General features: G+C 39.2%; 2 protein-coding genes across 5 annotated transcripts in view; one reads left to right on the top strand and one right to left on the bottom strand.

The window, feature by feature from the left end:
* The first annotated feature begins 1,902 nt into the window (after window positions 1-1,902).
* On the top strand, window positions 1,903-11,166 carry LOC139143941 (cornifelin homolog A-like). The gene is made up of 5 exons (XM_070714563.1): window positions 1,903-2,013; window positions 7,242-7,332; window positions 8,086-8,167; window positions 8,899-9,047; window positions 10,572-11,166. Exons 2-5 carry the CDS (start codon window positions 7,273-7,275, stop codon window positions 10,722-10,724), a joined length of 444 nt encoding a protein of 147 aa, XP_070570664.1. The 5' UTR covers window positions 1,903-2,013; window positions 7,242-7,272; the 3' UTR covers window positions 10,725-11,166.
* A 4,050-nt stretch (window positions 11,167-15,216) lies between these two features.
* The window catches only part of LOC139143938 (nuclear receptor subfamily 4 group A member 2-like), a 43,294-nt gene continuing 40,534 nt past the window's right edge, over window positions 15,217-17,976 (bottom strand). For all 4 annotated transcript variants that reach the window (XM_070714561.1, XM_070714562.1, XM_070714560.1 and 1 more), the window contains one exon: window positions 15,217-17,515. In XM_070714561.1, coding sequence (XP_070570662.1) covers window positions 17,259-17,515 — 257 coding nt within the window. In that variant the 3' untranslated portion in view covers window positions 15,217-17,258. The remainder of the gene's footprint in view (window positions 17,516-17,976) is intronic.

The raw sequence follows: 17,976 nt of genomic DNA, 5'->3' as shown, positions 1-17,976 counted from the left end.
TTGTATGGTGTGCTCACAAGATCCCGCAAATCGGTCGGCTACAGTTTTCCCCGTCGTTGTAGGGAAACTCTGTCGTAAAAACTAAAAATAAATAGAACGTACTTTCAGGACAGACCTAACCCACTTTCAATCCCCACACGTTCATTACTGCTTTTACTAAATTTACTATGTGGGTGTCAAATGTATCCTGTTTTAAATTTTATCAACAGTCGAGTGTCGATGCTCGGCGCTGCACTGAACAAGGCATTGCAAAGTGGTTGATCAGTTTGTCCACGAGTCTCTGAGTTTCATTTGTGTTTGCGTATTTCGTGTGCCATCAGACCTTATAACGAGTGTAAAAAAGCAAAAAACGTTCTTGTTTGAAGAAATGATTTGATATATATCTAAAAATATTGGTACTCCAGTGGTCTTTCAGTTTTGATACTTTAAGTGTACTCCAAGGAACGAGAGACTGTATTTAACAGAGCACGAAAATACTGGCGCATACATCAAATGTACATGCAACGGCTGATGGAGCTTCAATAGTGTGTTCGTTCCGGCACCTTTATTATTTATGGTTTGAACAAAGATTTACAAACAATTTTATCAATCTCAGGGTGTGATCTTTATACTGTTTGCTCCTGGGTAAAATAAATCTCGTATGAACGTCTCTTTGTGAACGCTCACAACTGATTTGTTACAGTTGGTGATTAAGCTTTATCTCAAGTGTTTGCAGCAACTGTTGCCGGCGACAAGACTGGTTGACTAACCAGTGAAGCGCCACCAGTGGTGCATTTTGTATTGCTTGCTGTTGACATGATCGCATACTGTATAACAACCAGAGCCAGTTCGTCTCCGTACACGCTGCATAGAACTTTAAGATAACTAAACATGTTACAGATAGAACTAGAGGTGCACCAAAGCCAAACCAAGGGGTATTGTAGTCAAGTAATCGTAAAACGGGTATGTTGGTCAAGAAATTTCGTACCGGACATGAAATTTTGGTGCGTATAAGTTTTCGAAGTTTTTTAATCCCCAATTTCAATATCAATGAAAATATTTGACCGGCTGGACAAAACTGGCAAATGAGCATGTGTCATAATTTGAATTTAACTGACCGTAAACAATATATTTTTTCATGTTGTTTAAAGGGCCACGCATGCAAAATTCCGAGCAAAAATATATATGGAGATGAATTGCTTTAGCGAGAATAAAAATGGAGGAGAGAGAACGTGCCCCAGGGTTGACAACAGATCGAGTAAATTATCAGTGTTAATGTTTCGACATAAGCAAATGGAAAAGTCAAATTTATTGAATTATTATTGTGTTGGCACGGGCGTTGTTTGGCCTTGTTATAAGATATCTTGAATCAGAATGCCTCGTTGTGATGCTACCGCGTTCGTCATCAAATTCAACTTGAAGTACACGTGACACAGCGTGACCATTCGAGAGTAGCTGTCAAAATATTGGCATAAAGGGCAAACACACGGAACCTGCCAAGGACTCTTTTTGGCACACGAGAGAGAGAGAGAGAGAGAGAGAGAGAGAGAGAGAGAGAGAGAGAGAGAACACACGGGTACATACTTACCCAAATACACATATTACAAGCGGACTCTGAGCTAATGATTGCATGCAGTGCCCTTTCGTGAATATCGAATCCGAACACAGAAAGCGCTTACTGATTATATGCAGAGACACTGTTTTAATTTTTGTTTATATTAAAGAAATAAAGTGTCTGTGGTGAATGTAATTGCGCCATTGGGCTACTTGCGATTGGTTTGGATTCATATAGAAATGGCGATTGGTTGTCGTTTATAAATGTTTGTATAATCTACCTGACCAGGCTATACAAATAACAGACTGCATTATCGCTATACAAACCATTGCCACCGAAATTACGTAAGGTATGTAAAACTTTTTAAATACTTTCACTGTGTACTGCAGTTTGGTACATACATTCTGCCGTGACCGTGTTGTTGTTTACTGTCGTTGACTGTGGCAAGTTCTTTCTCCCGTAGATTTCTGAAGACGGAGGTAAGTCGGGTGGGACCCAGAATGGAATGAGTATAGGTAATACGCATGATTTTCTCCGACTTTTGCAAAGTGTGGCTCTCACGGCAATGGTCATCATAATCAGGGCGTGTTTGGTAACAGTCTGCTGCTGGTACGGTCAGGAAGTCACAGACAATATTAAGGGACCGTTCTTTATATTGTTGTTTCCCTCGATATCAATGTCGTGAAATTATTCGTGTGTGTCTTCCGGAGACTGTGGTACATGTTCTCTTTACACCTTTCCTTTGCTACGGTCATTTGTTGAGTATGGCTTAGCCTTCAATTTCACTTTTGGCGTTGGAACAAATACGCTATCGTAAACGTCTGCACCCGTTACTCTGAAATAGACACTAAAACGGTGTGCTAGCGGGAAAAATGTCCCAAAATGGGATTTTTATCTTGATTTCAACAACACAGACTTGGCACAATTAGTCTCTGAATTAGTTCATTGTTGTCCTTTACGGAGACAGTTGGCAACGTTTTTGACATTTTGGCAATAAGGTTCGCCAAAAAAAATACTGGAATTAACAACGAGTGGTGGCCCAACCAAACCAACCCATGCTACAGAGATCACACCAATTGGATTCATACATCAATACATTACGTGTACTATTATTACTAGTCAAAGTGAGTGTAATTTTTCTGTGACAAAAGTAGCTATTCGTCGACAGTCTCGGTTCTCCTACATATAATGGGTTTAAAGCTTTAACAAAACCAGGCTGACCCCATTTAACAATGCCACCGGCAAGGGCGGGGAGGGGGGGGTATTAGGCCTATAAAATGCTCGGACACGACGTAACTTGGGCCTTTTATCGAGGCAAGTCACTAGATATTGTCACTTTACCATAGGGACAGTAGCTTTAACTCATGAAGATTTCAAAGTTTTGCAGTAATTTCGTTCTGCCCATCAACTAGTTTCTTGTTTGGCCCTCTAAAATCATGTTAAAATACCCAGTATCTGGATTGCCAACACAGCCTGTACGTGCACAGCCATTGTTATTGCCGAAAAGTGACATAAGGTAGGACGCGCCTCGGGGACAGAAATTCGGGCTTTCAAATTTTATCAATTCTTTTCTGATCTACCACTTGTGGGGGCTCAGTTTGAAGCTCTCGATGAAAGAAAAGTTTTTACCATCTTAGTTTTCCGAAAATCGAAAGTTTTATTTTTCCCCATAGAGTTAACTCAGGGATGGCGGCCATTTTTAATTTCAAATATCGGGAAATTTCAAGTAATTTGTCTCTCTAGTATCAAAGTTCGCACGGTGACCCCTGATTTTCATTCTTACTTTGGTAAGAGAATGGCCGAAAGTTTCATTGAGGAAAGTTTGGGCAAAAGTTTAAGTCTTTCACTTTCGAGGCCCATATTACCTTAATATCGTAACATCTTGCAACACATTGCTGGCAATCTACGTATCCTAAGTAAAATAATTTAACTGATATGATTCTCATTAAAAAACAATATGGTAGCTGTGATTAGACAGTTGCCAGACAGGTTTCTGGGATTAACGGCATGGCATGCTACCACAACTAACTGTGGAGTAATTATTTATAATCAGGGAGGTGTGAGGTAAGTTAAGTACTGTTCTGTTAAAAAGCGAATTTAACTGTTACGAAACTAGGACTAGTGCGAACAAAAGAATGTTGTGATTGTGTTTCGTCAATGAGAACTGGCGGGTCTTCACAAACGCTTGGACGGAAATATTTTGACTTACCGTAAATACATAATGTATGTATTAAACACGCATCCATAGTGTTATTGAAAAAATGAGAGTCGTTTTCCGTCGAGTCATTACCGACCGAGCAATCGATTGTTTTTTCATATTCTAGCCTCACTGAGACTTGAAAAAATTACACAAAGTATATCCACTGCTGTCAAGCTAACAGCATGAACCGTGACCCGAACAGCCCTTTGGTTATTGACTTGAACATGAGAGAAACAGTGTGTCTCGCTTTCACCTCCACATTCGGCAACAACCGCGTCAGACTAACAACCAACTTATAGCCCTGTGCATATGGGCGGCAGGTACCATGCATGTGAAAAATAATTAAATTCCTTCCAATTGAGCAAACAATGGGAATACCATTCCGACTCAAGGTAATAGCAAGGTATTAAGGAATATTTTATTCTGCCTGCTCCTTAATGAGTGTTGTTTTGAAGTTTGCCATCATTGCTGCCGGACTTCGATACAACTATTGAGGTACCTCCGTGATCGATAAGACTTGAGACCACATAAATTTGAACTTGGTTTCATAGATATACAATAAAGTGTGCGGTGGACAGGTGCGCCATCAGAGACGTTGCAGTTTAGTGCAAGTGTACTCAATGAACTTGAGGGTGGGCGGGACACGGATCCAGTGCTTCCAAAACTTTCATTAAAAACCAATATGTTCCACCATTGAGGCATAAAGAAATCGTTTTCTCCTCGACTGTTGTAAAATTATTTTTGCAAACCCTTTGCGAACCCGGTACGACTCTGTGAAGGTAAGGTAAACACCTACCTGGGGAAATGGTCATTCAAGTTGTTTTGTTGATGCGGCACAGTCCCTCTATCCACCTGTGGATGCCGGTACAGTCCCTCCACCCACCGGTGGCTGGAGGAACTGTGTGCAGGTTAAAGGTCACCAATTTCGTAGACAGGCGCGAGTCCCCGGGCGCTTTAACATAACAGTCATTAACATAACAGTTATTTGTACTGTTATGCAAATTGATCGTTACGCTATCAGAAATCCCTTGAGAGAACCGTGACACTGCCCTGGTTATTGAACCACGGTCCCTACACAGGGGGACCGTGATTTAACTACATGTAAAATTTAAAAAATATGGAGGGTTTCCTTTTGTAGATAATGAATGATAACAATATAAAAAGTGTATAGTAGCCTTTTGTAGATAATGAATGATAAAATGATAAAATAGCCGAATGCCTTGATCCAAAGATATTTTGTACATTTCTGTAGATACTCCTGCCGACCTTGGGGTTCTAGGTTCAGTTTATGTAATGAAACGCAGAGTGCAGCCGTGTCGAGAAAATGTAATGTTATTTAACGCGCAGTTAATTGAAATTTAAGGGGTTGGTCAGGATCTGGCTGCCTCCTCCCGAAGATGAAATTTTTAATCTTATAAAAAGTCAGCTGTATGATTAATTAGAAACAAATCAAACTTCATATGAGAGTCATTGTCAGTAAATACAGCAGCGCATTATTATTGAATACCTGACATTGCATTTTGAAGGTACCCGTCTGCTTCCACCGAAGTTGGCGCTGTTCTACAGTATGAAATACCTCTATTAAAGTAGAAGGACAGATTCATTTTAAAAAATACGATTTTCAAGAAATACATTAACATATCATACAATATTATATATAGAAAAGGGTGGTCCTAATAGTAACTTGTTAAAATCTGCGCAATATTAATTACCATGAAGTCATGTCAGCCTTGAAGTTTAATTGGTGAATGGAAAATGAAATGTACACAACAGGTCTGCTATAAACACTCCCCGAAGTGCGCCAGATACTGAAACCGTGTAATGGCGTTTATGGCAGGTGTAATGCATTCAGTGCAATTGTGGGCTGATAGGATATAAAAGTTGCGCTCTCGTATGATAAAAAAAATCGCAATGACTTCCCTGTTGAGCATTTGCAAAGCAATGAGTGGCCTCACAGATCCACCAACCTCAGGAGTGAGAGCCGACCATTTTCGTAAAAGTACATCCACTTGCTGTGCCAAATGGTTTGGACGGCCCTTCTATCAACACGCGTGAAATTTGTCAGTGTGAGTGGCTTAAAGGTAGTACGTGCCGCGGTTTTGAAAGACGTAAACTTTTGCTCCAACTTTCTGGAAAGAAATACTGTAAGCCATACTTTTGCAAAATCAAGAATAAAAATCAGGGGTCATCACGCAAAATTTTGTACAAGAAACACAAATCATCCAATACTTCTCGACACTTAAATTTAAAATGGCCGCCCTGCCCGAGTCAACTCTATGGGGAGAAATAAATTTTCAATTTTTCTCATTAACACGAGCAGGTGAAAATTGTATTGCTCCATGTGCATCAAAATGAGCCCACACTAGAGGTAGACTAAAATGAGGGTCCGTATATCTGTCTCCGAGGCGAATTCTATCTGAGGCTGTAACATCAGTTTGCCGATTGCAGAATTCGCTCCCGTTCATTTATTTTGAGTCTTGCGCAAACCTTCATTCAGAGTTAGGTTAAAAATGAGACTAGTCTAAAATTAAATTTTAAGAGTATTGAAAGAGTAAGAGTATTAAACAACATTTCAGGTGACACGGATAGATTCAATATTGACATGACCGATATGTCGAGAAGTTTTAGTGACCCGTCGCGCCAAAAAAAAGTTCGCTTCAGGTTAACGATGTGCAGAAATTCACATACTTTATGGTGTATGCGTGTCACATCTTTAATCGGATAATTGAAACATTTGCACAGTAAGCCGTACTCATTACAATACTTCCAACCACCCCCCCCCCCTCCGAACAGGTGGAAGTGCGAAAATTCGAAATCCTAATAAACATGCATTTTAGTGCGAATTTGCACACTATGATCGAAATACCGTCGACCCCTCCTCCTGTTAACGCAATAAGTTTGGTTTGTTCTGCACATGTATCTATCATCTACGGCCAAGTAAAACTGCAGTGTGCGGCTGATCTTTTTACATGTGACTTTTACTGTTGCGATCAGAACATTGCTACATGGGAAGGCAGTACATATTTCCTCATTCTTTTGGTAGTTCATCCTTTCCTAACTCTTTTGGTAGATGATGGTAGGAAGAAAATAAAAAGCGGTTGAGTGTGAACGAAACAGTCCACCTTCCGCCAAAGGAGTCCGGGGCGAGGAATAAAGTAGTTTGGGAAACTCTCTGCTCTCATTGTCCGGCTTCTCATTGACGGAAATGTACCTATCATTGTCGTAGGACCAAACCCATAATACTCCATACGGCATTTTTTTGAAGAATCTGTAATGTTTGTTGCTATCCCATAATATGCAGTTGCACTGACGAGGCAGCCTTTCTACCGGGGGAAATTGTTCTGCTTCAAAGTGGGTAACATTAACAAATTACAAAAAAATCGCCCGCACTTCTGTCTAACCAAGAAACGTGGTGCTTCTTAACGATAAGGACTAATATTTAAAGCCTAGCACAACTTTAAAAAACACTTATGATTTTCCTTTTTCTTTTTTTCCCAAATACTTCAGGTTTCTTTTTGTATTTTTGGTAAAGAAATAGATGCTTGCCATGTCGGGTGTAATCCTGACATCGCAACCAGAGAGTATTAACACTGGTAAGGTGAGTGAACGACACGATCTCATAAACAACCGATACAACATACTGACCTGTTGTGATTACCTCAGCGTTGAAAGAGCTTTGTACTTGAGCGAACTCTGCCTCAGGGCGAAGTAAGCGTCCTTCGCATGATTGGCACTCGTTGAAATTCCTCACGGACAACACACGTACAATGGCAATACGAGCAGCCCGCATCGCAATGTAGTCAGAAAGATGATTTTGTCTGTAACTGACTATCTTCTTGCTTGTTCGCCAGCAATATCGTTTAGGATAAAACCCTATGTGTATATAGGGTCAGTAATTGTCGTAATTGAGCTGAGATCTTGCCAGCAATTGGTCATCGGCAATTTCAAAACAGCAAAACAATTCTGAAATACTTTATCTTTACCTGGCCGTATTCAAGAAAATATTAAAAATCTTTGGGCAACCCGTGCTTCGATTGTCTGGTCTGACTGATCATCCCTTCGCAATAGGTTGAAACAAAACAAATAATGCTGTACTGGGACCAATCGGTTTTGACTTCCTTTGTACGGCCTTTTCAAATTCTAATTTTGGAATACCGACACTGAGTTTGAAATCGACAATAGTTTGAATCATCGCTCATTCAAGTTACTCCCTTAATGCTGGTATAGAGTGCCATGTTCAATTGATTCTCAGAAAACTTCTTGTCTAAGTCCCCTTTTCTTTTTAATTATGCTCGAACATTTGCCAGGTTACGTCATAGTAACGTTCATTCTTTCTTGACGTTTCCCCCAGATCATTATTCCACAGAAGTACCTGCCAAAACGAGAGTGGTCAAGTAAGCTTGTAGATGATGCCTGTACTGATAAGGCTCTGTGTAAGTAGCTGTATCAAATTCCTATACACTTCTCAGTTGATAATGGTATAGGCAATTAGATATTTTTGAAGATGGGGTCTAACTTAAAAAATATTTGCAGAGCACAGATTACCTAGAATTTTTTTTAAGGAATGATGATTTTTGTAAAAAATATTCATATTTGGTACACCGAAAACAATGTGTGGATTCAAGTTTATTGTAGAGTTGACCTCCATGTTGAAATTGACCTTCGTAATGCTGTGTGTGTAAAACAAAAAGTGGTGTAAATTTGGAAAGCGGAAATTTAAATGCGTGTCTACATTTTGACCACCATCTCATCTCAACATGGCCAATTCCTAAAAAACAGACGTAAGCGACGACGTTCAAGACCTGGCTGTAGAGGGCGTCCTGCGTGACGCCCAAATATGCTTTCCTCTAAACCTGCAATCTACCTCCATTGCCTCAAAACCTACAATCTCTTCCTCGCAAAACTATATTTGGATCCATATATATATATATATATATATATATATATATATATATATATATATATATATATATATATATATATATATATATATATATATATATATTATATACTTCTTACAACCAAGACATAGCGAATTCCACTCAAGTTATAGGAAATAAATTTAACTTTATTGGATCTCATTCAATTGAGACTGGCTTTTGGGATATTTGGGATATTCCGAATGCAAAGAGTCGTAAACTTCTTCTTTGATGTGCTTATACAGGTATGAGTGCCGTCTGTATGCCTTGTTGCATGGTGGAGAAGATAGCTCGGCAAGTGGGAGAGACTGAAAATGTATGCTTTTTTGCATACTGTCTTCAGTTCAATATTTGGCCATTACGGACTAAACTGAGGACCATGGTCAACATTGAGGTGAGTGACGAGTGCACGTGCCCCGTGATAATCCCTCAATCCACAGTCGCATGTGGTTTGGTGCACAGGGGCGGACGGCTGGGCCTCTGACGTGGAACCTTTTCATTTCTTCAGAGGGGGCCGATCACCGTCTAGCTTAAACCACAAGCTTCTGTGTCTCAATCCATTCGATTGTCGTGGTGTTGGGACGCACACGCATCGAGTTGCAAACGAGTGAAATGCGCGCTTTACCCAAGGCCACTGGGCTCGGTCACTGTGTTTTTGAAAAAAAATTCGGGCGAAAAATCATAAAATACGCAATGTTTTAGTGGTGTTAGTAGAACGAACACGTTGCCAATGACTGATAGCCTTGATAGTGGTGTGATCGTGTAGTGCAGTTCAAACCATTGTATCGTATGCGTGTGTCCAAGCACAGCCTGGAGGGACGATGGTCCAAGCAAGGCAAGTGCCAGACACAGTGCATACTCCTCTCCTCTACTTATAACACAACAGGGATCCAGAAGTCCGGTTGTTGTTGTTTTTATTGTTGTTTATGTTTATTAGTCGTATTGTTGTTTATCAATAAAATTCAATGAACATAACTGTTGTGTTCTTGTTGTTTCAAACGTAATGTAGATGTCATAAGAAACACTACAAGGACGCTATCATTATTTGACCCGATGCAACTCTTTCCAAACGAACACTCTCCATGACTAATAAACATAAAAAACAATAACAACAACAACAACAACAACAACAACAACGAAAACCAGACTTCTGGGTACCCTGTGATAATACCGAGAGAAAGTGAAAGAAAAATTCCGTTAAATCATAAACAGACTGAAGACGTTTGATCATCTCATTCATTTCGTGATTAGGGAGCTTTTAGTCATTACGGGGGTGGGCCACGGGTGCTTGGAGTTGCCAATGTAGTATGCATAGGCACCTGTGGGATGGGACGGAGGAAATGTGGATAGTCAATCGTGTTAAAGGTGACCCTATCCCCAATTACCCAAACCTAAAATGTGATCCTCCTTCTCTTCCAATTTGTAAAACATAACCCTCCCCTGTACTCAGTTTGATGTATGACCTTACCAGAACCGCTTCTTCCCAGAGACTCCTGTGTTCACCCCGTTTTCATTATCCTTCGTTTGTGCCCTTGTTATTCAGTTACTCTTTTGAATTGTCCTTGTTCTGCATAATAGGTCTTTCTTGTACCAATACGACAAACCTACATATGGAGCACGCGCTACCAGTTTATATGAAAGCTCCCATAATACACAACTGAAACACGCTCGTACAAAGAAGTGTTTGCAGCGACCATGCCATCACTTGCAAGTAAAATAGATTAATAATATTAAAAATTCAAAGATATAATGTAACTGACTGGTGCTTTAAGCGTTTACTAGGAATTTTTCTCGCTTTATGTGTCAGAGTATTACGCCGTCGCGCTGCGTAAAAAGACGCCATTCCATACCAAAAATCGTCCTCCTATCCCCTGGTCCATCTCTATTACTCACGTGCAATGATATGACTTTTTTGCAGGGAAGTTTATGTGACGACTGGGTCAGCTCTACCTGCTGTGGCTTCTGCGCTCTGTGCCAGATGGCCAAGGAAGCTGATCTGTTGGAACAGGAAGGAATTCTGGATTTCAACGCCGACCGAGCCCTAGCCCAAATCGAAATGTCTGCCCTCTGATAATAACGTGTGTTCTTGTTCAGAATATAGCACGCAATGTATATGAAAAACGTCGGTGATTCTCCTGACGGTCGTACGGTACATCGCAAGCCCTACTTGTACATTATTTCCCAGTCTCCCTTTCTCATTGCAGTACGTTGTCCATTAATTAATTAATTAATTAATGTAAAGGAAACTGCTCTTATCATAGTATGGTAAATTTGTCGCATTGTCCTTTTCTGGGTCGTTTTTGTGCAAGAGACGCGATTTATTACATCGCAAAAATTAGCTGACGTTAACACAAAACTTTCTCAATATACAGGTATGATATTATTTCTAATTCTTTCAAAGTTTATTTCCGAACTGCAAGACGGCAAGATATTGTACAAGACATACCTGTGAAACGTATTGAGGAGTGTTCGCTGTATAAACTTTCCTAAATAAAGTCATCTGAATAAACAAGTGCTGCTGTGTTGGTCAGTATGTATGTATGTATGTATGTATGTATGCAGGGGTTTCATTAAGAGCCGGCAGCCGGCGAAATTGACCGGTTACTCTCACGATTTCGCCGGCTACTTTTTCGGAAAATTTGAACTCTTTCATCGCTGAAATATTTTTTACCTTCTGAAATGATACGGACAAGTTTCACAAACTGTGTAGTCAAACTTTGCAACGGCTTTTATGTGAAACAAAATTTAGAAGACGAGCGACTACTACGATCGCCTTGTACTACGATGCAGCACGGTCTTGCGTATACTACCTTAATAAAATCAGAATAGCAACGGACGATTCTATTGGCTACCTGAATTGCTGATCCCGATGTGGTGACCTTTATATACGCCGATGAAAACGTGCGTACTACACCTGTCGGCTGTCATTAGCTCAATTCAAAATGGTCGATGAACAAATGAAGACGGAAGCGATCGCAAGGTCAAGCTTCTCTGTATGAAGTGGGCCAAGAAACAAGAGAAGGATAATTACGTGGATTTAAACTGTTTTCGAAGACAATGACTTGATTTTTTTCTCACGAAAAAACTTCCCGATTGCAGTTCGAATTTAAGTAAGCCGCCGTGCGTTGCACCGTGGTAGGCGTAAATGTCAAGGTATATAACCAGCTGGACGTATTATATGTACTGCTTTTCGGTCTATCGACGCCAATAAAAACGTCACCCAGAGAGTGCTTAAAATACGATCGGACCTCTAAAATTCACTTCAAAAGCGATCGTCACGTTAAATCCAAATGTGAGCTTCTGAACGTACAAATTTTCATATCCTATATCAAGGTTCTTACTTTGCATACCCATATAGTCAAATAACCTTGAGGGTCTTTGTTTCTATTTACGAAATATATGGTAATGATTGTCATTTTTTACCGTTATTGATAAATAAATTATCCCTTTTACCTCCCCAGTGGTATAAAAGTTCTTCATCTACAGATTGCCATACCGAACATCAGGGTTCTTACAATAATTTTTAAAGCATTACATTATTTTAATGAAAATTTTCTCGTTTACTGTGCTTAAAATATATGTGTTTCATCCAGGATGGCATCAACAAGGGGATTTTCCACTTTAATAGAAAATTTCGGGGATTTCACCAGTCATGTGTTCTACTTGTACCTCTACGGTGTGACTGGCACCATTTCATTGGGGGGAGTGGTCCGCCTTGACAATTAATTGGGGTGCCAACATTTCAACAGAGGGACATCCCCTAACCGCCTGTCTAGATGTAACACTGTATAATATCATCTACATATCAAATTTATATCATTAATAACTAGTGAATTATTATGGTTTACCTCCTAAAAGCATAGAGGCTCTAAAGACTTCAGTTTTCTTTGTTCAAAATATCGTCAACATTACCACATTTTATTATTTGTAATAATGAATTATCATATTTAGGCCTAATCTCCCAGGTAAAATGGCTTTTATGATATGAACACAAATTGCCCTGGAACACTGCTGACAATTCTCTAAAAATACTAGAAATTCATGTGACTGTGAGCTGTAAAAAGTGAATTTTAACTCATTTTTCAGGGTTTCCGGCCTTCGGACCCTCCCCCACGACGACCGCTTTGTGGTCATGGCAGCTGTAAGCCGCCTACTTTTTCATTCTTGCCCCCTACTTCAGAACTTAATGAAACCCTGACTGTATGTATGTATGTATGTATGTATGTATGTATGTATGTATGTATGTATGTATGTATGTATGTATGTATGTATGTATGTATGTATGTATGTATGTACGTATGTATGTATGTATGTATGTATGTATGTATGTATGTATGTATGTATGTAGTATGTATGTATGTATGTATGTATGTATGTATGTATGTATGTATGTATGTATGTATGTATGTATGTATGTATGTATGTATGTATGGATGGTATGGATGTATGTATGGATGGATGTGGTGTGTGTGTGTCCGTGTGTGTGTGTGGTATTCATAAATCTATCCATAGAGAAAGATAGATAGAGTGGCAACGGGTATTGTTTAAGGCGTGAAGCGGTTACGTAACCCATCCATGTTCGCCTCGCCTCAGGTTGCTCTCACCTCTCTTTTCCGAAGAGTGCCGACCATGAATCCTTCGGTAATTTTCGGATTTTCGCCAATTGTTAAGCGAAAGTATGTTCGGCAAAGTTTGTGTTGTTGTTGTCGTGTGGTGCTGAGCAGAATTGACGTGCTGGCGAAAATGGGAGTGTTTTGAGCTTCAGGAAAATGAGTTTTACCGTTTTAAAAATTCCTCTCATATTTTTATGAATATATAATGAGTGTGTTTGAACCAAATTTGAAAGTCTTTTATCGATACTGTCTGTTTTACTCAATGGTTTACGGTCAGTCATACCGTCTTTTACACGTGCGTCAAGGAAGGACATGTTTATGAAACTGCTGGCGTGTTATGTTTTGATTGGCGTGAAGCAGTGTTTTTGGGTTGAGAGTTTCACAAGTAACTATGGTTGCTACGCGACTGGCAGTACGATGCCATCTCGTCGTATTTTTCGCATAATCTCGTGTAATTATCAACCACAAACAAAGCCTCCAAAAAGTTTAACACCTTTGAAGCTCATTTGAATATGAAAAGCCAATAGTCTACCGAGACGACAACGGAACAAAAGGCATGCAAGTGTTGCCACTCTGTCTATATGTTTCTCTGTGATCTATCTTATCGTATTTTTCTATTCTTTTTCATTCCATACCTTATCTGGCCCTATTTTTGCTTCCCCCTTGCATCGGACAATAGTTTGTGGAAAATGTTCTGACCAAAGAATAAATTTTTTTAGCATATATTGTGATAATAATAAAGTTCCTGTATGAGATCAGATCCGCTTCAACAAATAAACCATCCAAAGTTTAAAGTAATCGTACAAACCGACGTAAGAAATTTGAATAGAGAAATGTGCTATTAGATCAAAGTGACAACATCGGTTCCAATCATATACATATGCAAATTTGTCATCATTTTAATTTCAGAATGAGATCATCCCTTTAAATCTACAATTAAATTTTTAAAGTTACTGGACGAAAACTTTTAGTACAAATGATATCTTGCCCGAAATTGAGAAAATTTTGTCATAGCTGGCGGCGGTGAAGTCATCTCTACAAACATAAATACCATACTTGAATGCTTTTGGCAAAGTGGTTAACGACACTATGGTTGAATTTCATTTTACATGCAATTATCACCATCATTTCATTGAAGTTATCTCAATATTGAACTTACGGTAGTATACGCCTCGAAAATGAAACTTTCCTCACGGAATCTTTCAACCATTCTCTTTCAAAATCACGAATGAAAATTTGGGGTCACCGTGCAAATGTTGATACTAGAGAAACAAATTACCTAAGATTTACCGATATCTGAAATTCAAAATGGCCAGCAACCCTGTGTAAACTCTATGGAGAAAAATAAAATTTTCGATTTTCGAAAAAATGAGACGCTTAAAAGTTTTCTTACACCAAGAGTTTTAAAATGAACCCCTACAAGTGGTAGATTAGAAAAAGAATTGTAAAAGTTGGGAGTCCGAATATCTGTCCCCGAGGCGCGTTCTATACACTTTAAATTTGGAAGCTGTTTGACAATTGGAATAGTAAAAATATGACGTTTCCTTTCACTATTAATTAATCAATTTAGCAACCCGGGATGAAGTAATCATCAATAAACTTTACACAAAATTTTCATAAATTCACGGCAGCAGTAATCAAGATATCCACAAAATATGCAAATTGATAATAAATTATGCGAAGCTTGCTACCTGAATTCAAGATCTTCGTAACTGCACCTGTCCACGATCTTGTTGTTGAATGTGATCACATGTTTTGGAAAAATCGCTTCCTCAAATTAGACCGATAGGCATACAGACAGAATAGACACACAGGTTAACAGACAGGCAGAGATCGAGATGCGGCATCGCTTCCCGCGTCTCAATACGGCAGCTAATCACAGTAAAACACACAAAACGAAAATGAAAATTGCAGTGAGGAACATTTTGATGCAGCCGGCGACGAAAAAGGTTAGCATACGAAATTATAAAATTTATTGCAAATCAATGAATTTTAAACATCTCCAAAAATCATTCGACAATAATACAGCACCTCTCTTTGAAAAAAGAATAACAGCCGCCATCGTGATATTTCTGTGTCAAGGAAAAAAGGATGAAAGTGAACAAGCGGTCAAAAACTACATAACTCTGAACCAATTGGAATCGATAGTCTGTACTTAATTACATTAAGTGTGAAACGACCACTTACAGTGCAAGTGATGAGATGAAAATATGAAACTAAATGTTAAGAAAACATCATGTACTTTTCAATTATTGATTTTCTCGGTCAAAATCATATTTAAACAAAGCAATATCAATCTTGACGAAAACAGATTAACAAAACAAAAGTACTGAACTACATTTACGCAGAAAAATAAATTCTCTCCCTCTCACTTGAAAATCACGATTGGCAGTAAAGCTTGGCTTCCCGTCCACCGAGGAAATAATGTCTCTAAGAGCTTGCCTGTGAAGCTGATGATTGTGAACGTATCATGTTGGATAATGTGAATCTACTGCCATTCCATTGATTGTGAATATTTACAATGAAAAAAAACATTTCATAATCTCAAAATCGAAATTTACAACGGAACAATTAAGTAGAGTAACAGTGATTTTTTACAGGACATTAAGTTCTATTTCCTTTGACTGGTCTCTGCTTGTAAAATTTCATCATAATGAGAGTGTCGTTTGTGAGAGTGAAAAAAAATCGAAACAGTTTTTACAGCATGGTATAAAGATACAGGATAAAAATTTTCATAATACTTTTTCCTATTTCGCTGCTTTATACCGGACACAATGTGCTCTTGATAGGTCCATCGCCTTTGAAGAGTTTTTTTGCAGATTTTGTAAAGAAAAGTCAAATCAAAAAAATGCCTGAGCTTTACTGAGCATGCTCTCTTCTCTGCAAGAAATCTCGCGAGACCAAAAGTTAAGCATAGTGAACACAGAACAACCCAGCGATATTATCATACTTGTTCGTTTAAAAGCGGAATTTTTGAGATTTCAGCAAAAAGCGTGCTCAAACGATCTCTCCATCTTCACAGTTTCGTTTGTTTTGTGGAATAGTATTGCTCTTTTATCACTGACTTTCCTTGCCTGACCGTTGAGTTTGACAAAAGGTACTCAAAGGAAATCGTTCTTTTTCTGAACAAAATCAAATTCGACTAGGAGTTTACTTCAAAGTTTTAACTGCTCCTGAGAATTTCGAGACTGGGTAGATTTTAAAAACAAATCTATTTTTCTCCCAACCTGTTCATAGCTTCCTGTCTTTATTTGATTCCATGAACTCGAATCGCCATCATGTTCTTGGAAGATAAGTCCATGATGATGTTCGTTTTCCTGAGGTATTCTCAACTGCATGCAGTGTATTTTTTTCTCCTTTTACGCAAATTACCGACCAAAAGTAGTCGTCGAACTGTATTGAAATAGTTTTGCTTTACTGTCACTTGGTCACTTGCTTCTATCCACAAGTGCATGGCGGAGACGTGTGCGCCATGTGGAACATCAGTAGTACTAAACACCTCTGGGGGCGCACTTTTTTGCGTGGTCCTCAATAAAAAGTAAACGAGTGACTATTACAAATTGTGTGAACATACAGAGAATGGTAGTTCTTTGGGTCAAAGAAAGCACTGAATATTGTCCATCATATTCCAATGATACAGCACACTTAGAAATCACCTGCGTTAACAGAATGGATTCATATCATAATGGCTCACATTCCCTACGTCATTTTAGACCATTTAACTCGGGGGAAATTTTCCAATAGTCTGACTCCGGAAAAAAAGTACAACATATTAACGTAATTTTGCGCATGTGCTACATGGACCACTCTTCTGAAATATCAAATATGTACATATAATTACAAGTCTAAAATCCAAATAGCTGAGGATTTAGTCCATGATGAAGCTCACTCGCCAGGTCACTCGTCACCAAATGTCTCCACAGTTGTGAATGAGGAATAAACAGGTCGCGTGGACGATGACGTCACTTCGGCTTACTCGAACTCTCGTATTCCTAATATGGCAAGTTGGGCTGAAACATTCTGGACAGCATGGGCGGGGCCGGTATACCCCCTTCTAACTTCAGGTAGTAGAGCCGGTGAAGACCCTGTTTACTGAGAGTGCGCAGTTCCGGGATGAGGGACAGCAGCTTTGACATGTAGTTGGTGCGGCCCTCTACGGCCGGGCAGTTGGCAATGTGATCCTGGAGGGCCTCGATGAGTTCCTCTTGGAGTCGCTCTACCTTCTTCGGTTCTTTCAAACCGTTACGTTCTGAAAGTAAATGAAAGGTATTAAAGTAAGTAAATTCATCAGCAAACATTCATAGACTTCATGGTATATGCACGGTTACTCTGTTCTTGGTGTCTGACATAACACATTTATCAAAGAACTTATTTCCATGACAAAAATCGAACGCAAAGAACCAATCACACCATCAACAGAACACACATGCCAATGCCATAACTTTCTATTACTGTACTGAGAAAAGTAGACCGACTGTCTGTTCCGCAGCTTTAAACAGAAGTACTTTGTCCTGGGAAATCTTTTTACAGGTAAATATTGCACGAGACTCCAGATTTGGTGGGATCCGTCGACACACGGAGGTACAATAATTCGCACCAGTAAGTTCGTGAATTGGCCACGTAAATGACGTAGTTTCCGAAGAGGTGGACTGCATTAAAAGGCCAATAATCTGTAACGTTTGATGGATTTTTTTATATTTTTTATCTCAT

The sequence above is a fragment of the Ptychodera flava genome, chromosome 11 (genome assembly GCF_041260155.1).
Source record: "Ptychodera flava strain L36383 chromosome 11, AS_Pfla_20210202, whole genome shotgun sequence".
Taxonomy (NCBI): Eukaryota; Metazoa; Hemichordata; class Enteropneusta; family Ptychoderidae; genus Ptychodera; species Ptychodera flava.
This window is presented reverse-complemented; position numbering and strand designations above follow the sequence as displayed.

Coding starts and splice junctions, on each gene's coding strand:
- LOC139143941 (XM_070714563.1), top strand. CDS start 7,273: ATGCTTGCCATGTCGGGTGTAATCCTGACATCGCAACCAGAGAGTATT. Junction 7,333..8,085: donor AGAGTATTAACACTGGTAAG/GTGAGTGAACGA, acceptor CGTTTCCCCCAG/ATCATTATTCCACAGAAGTA. Junction 8,168..8,898: donor CTGTACTGATAAGGCTCTGT/GTAAGTAGCTGT, acceptor GTGCTTATACAG/GTATGAGTGCCGTCTGTATG.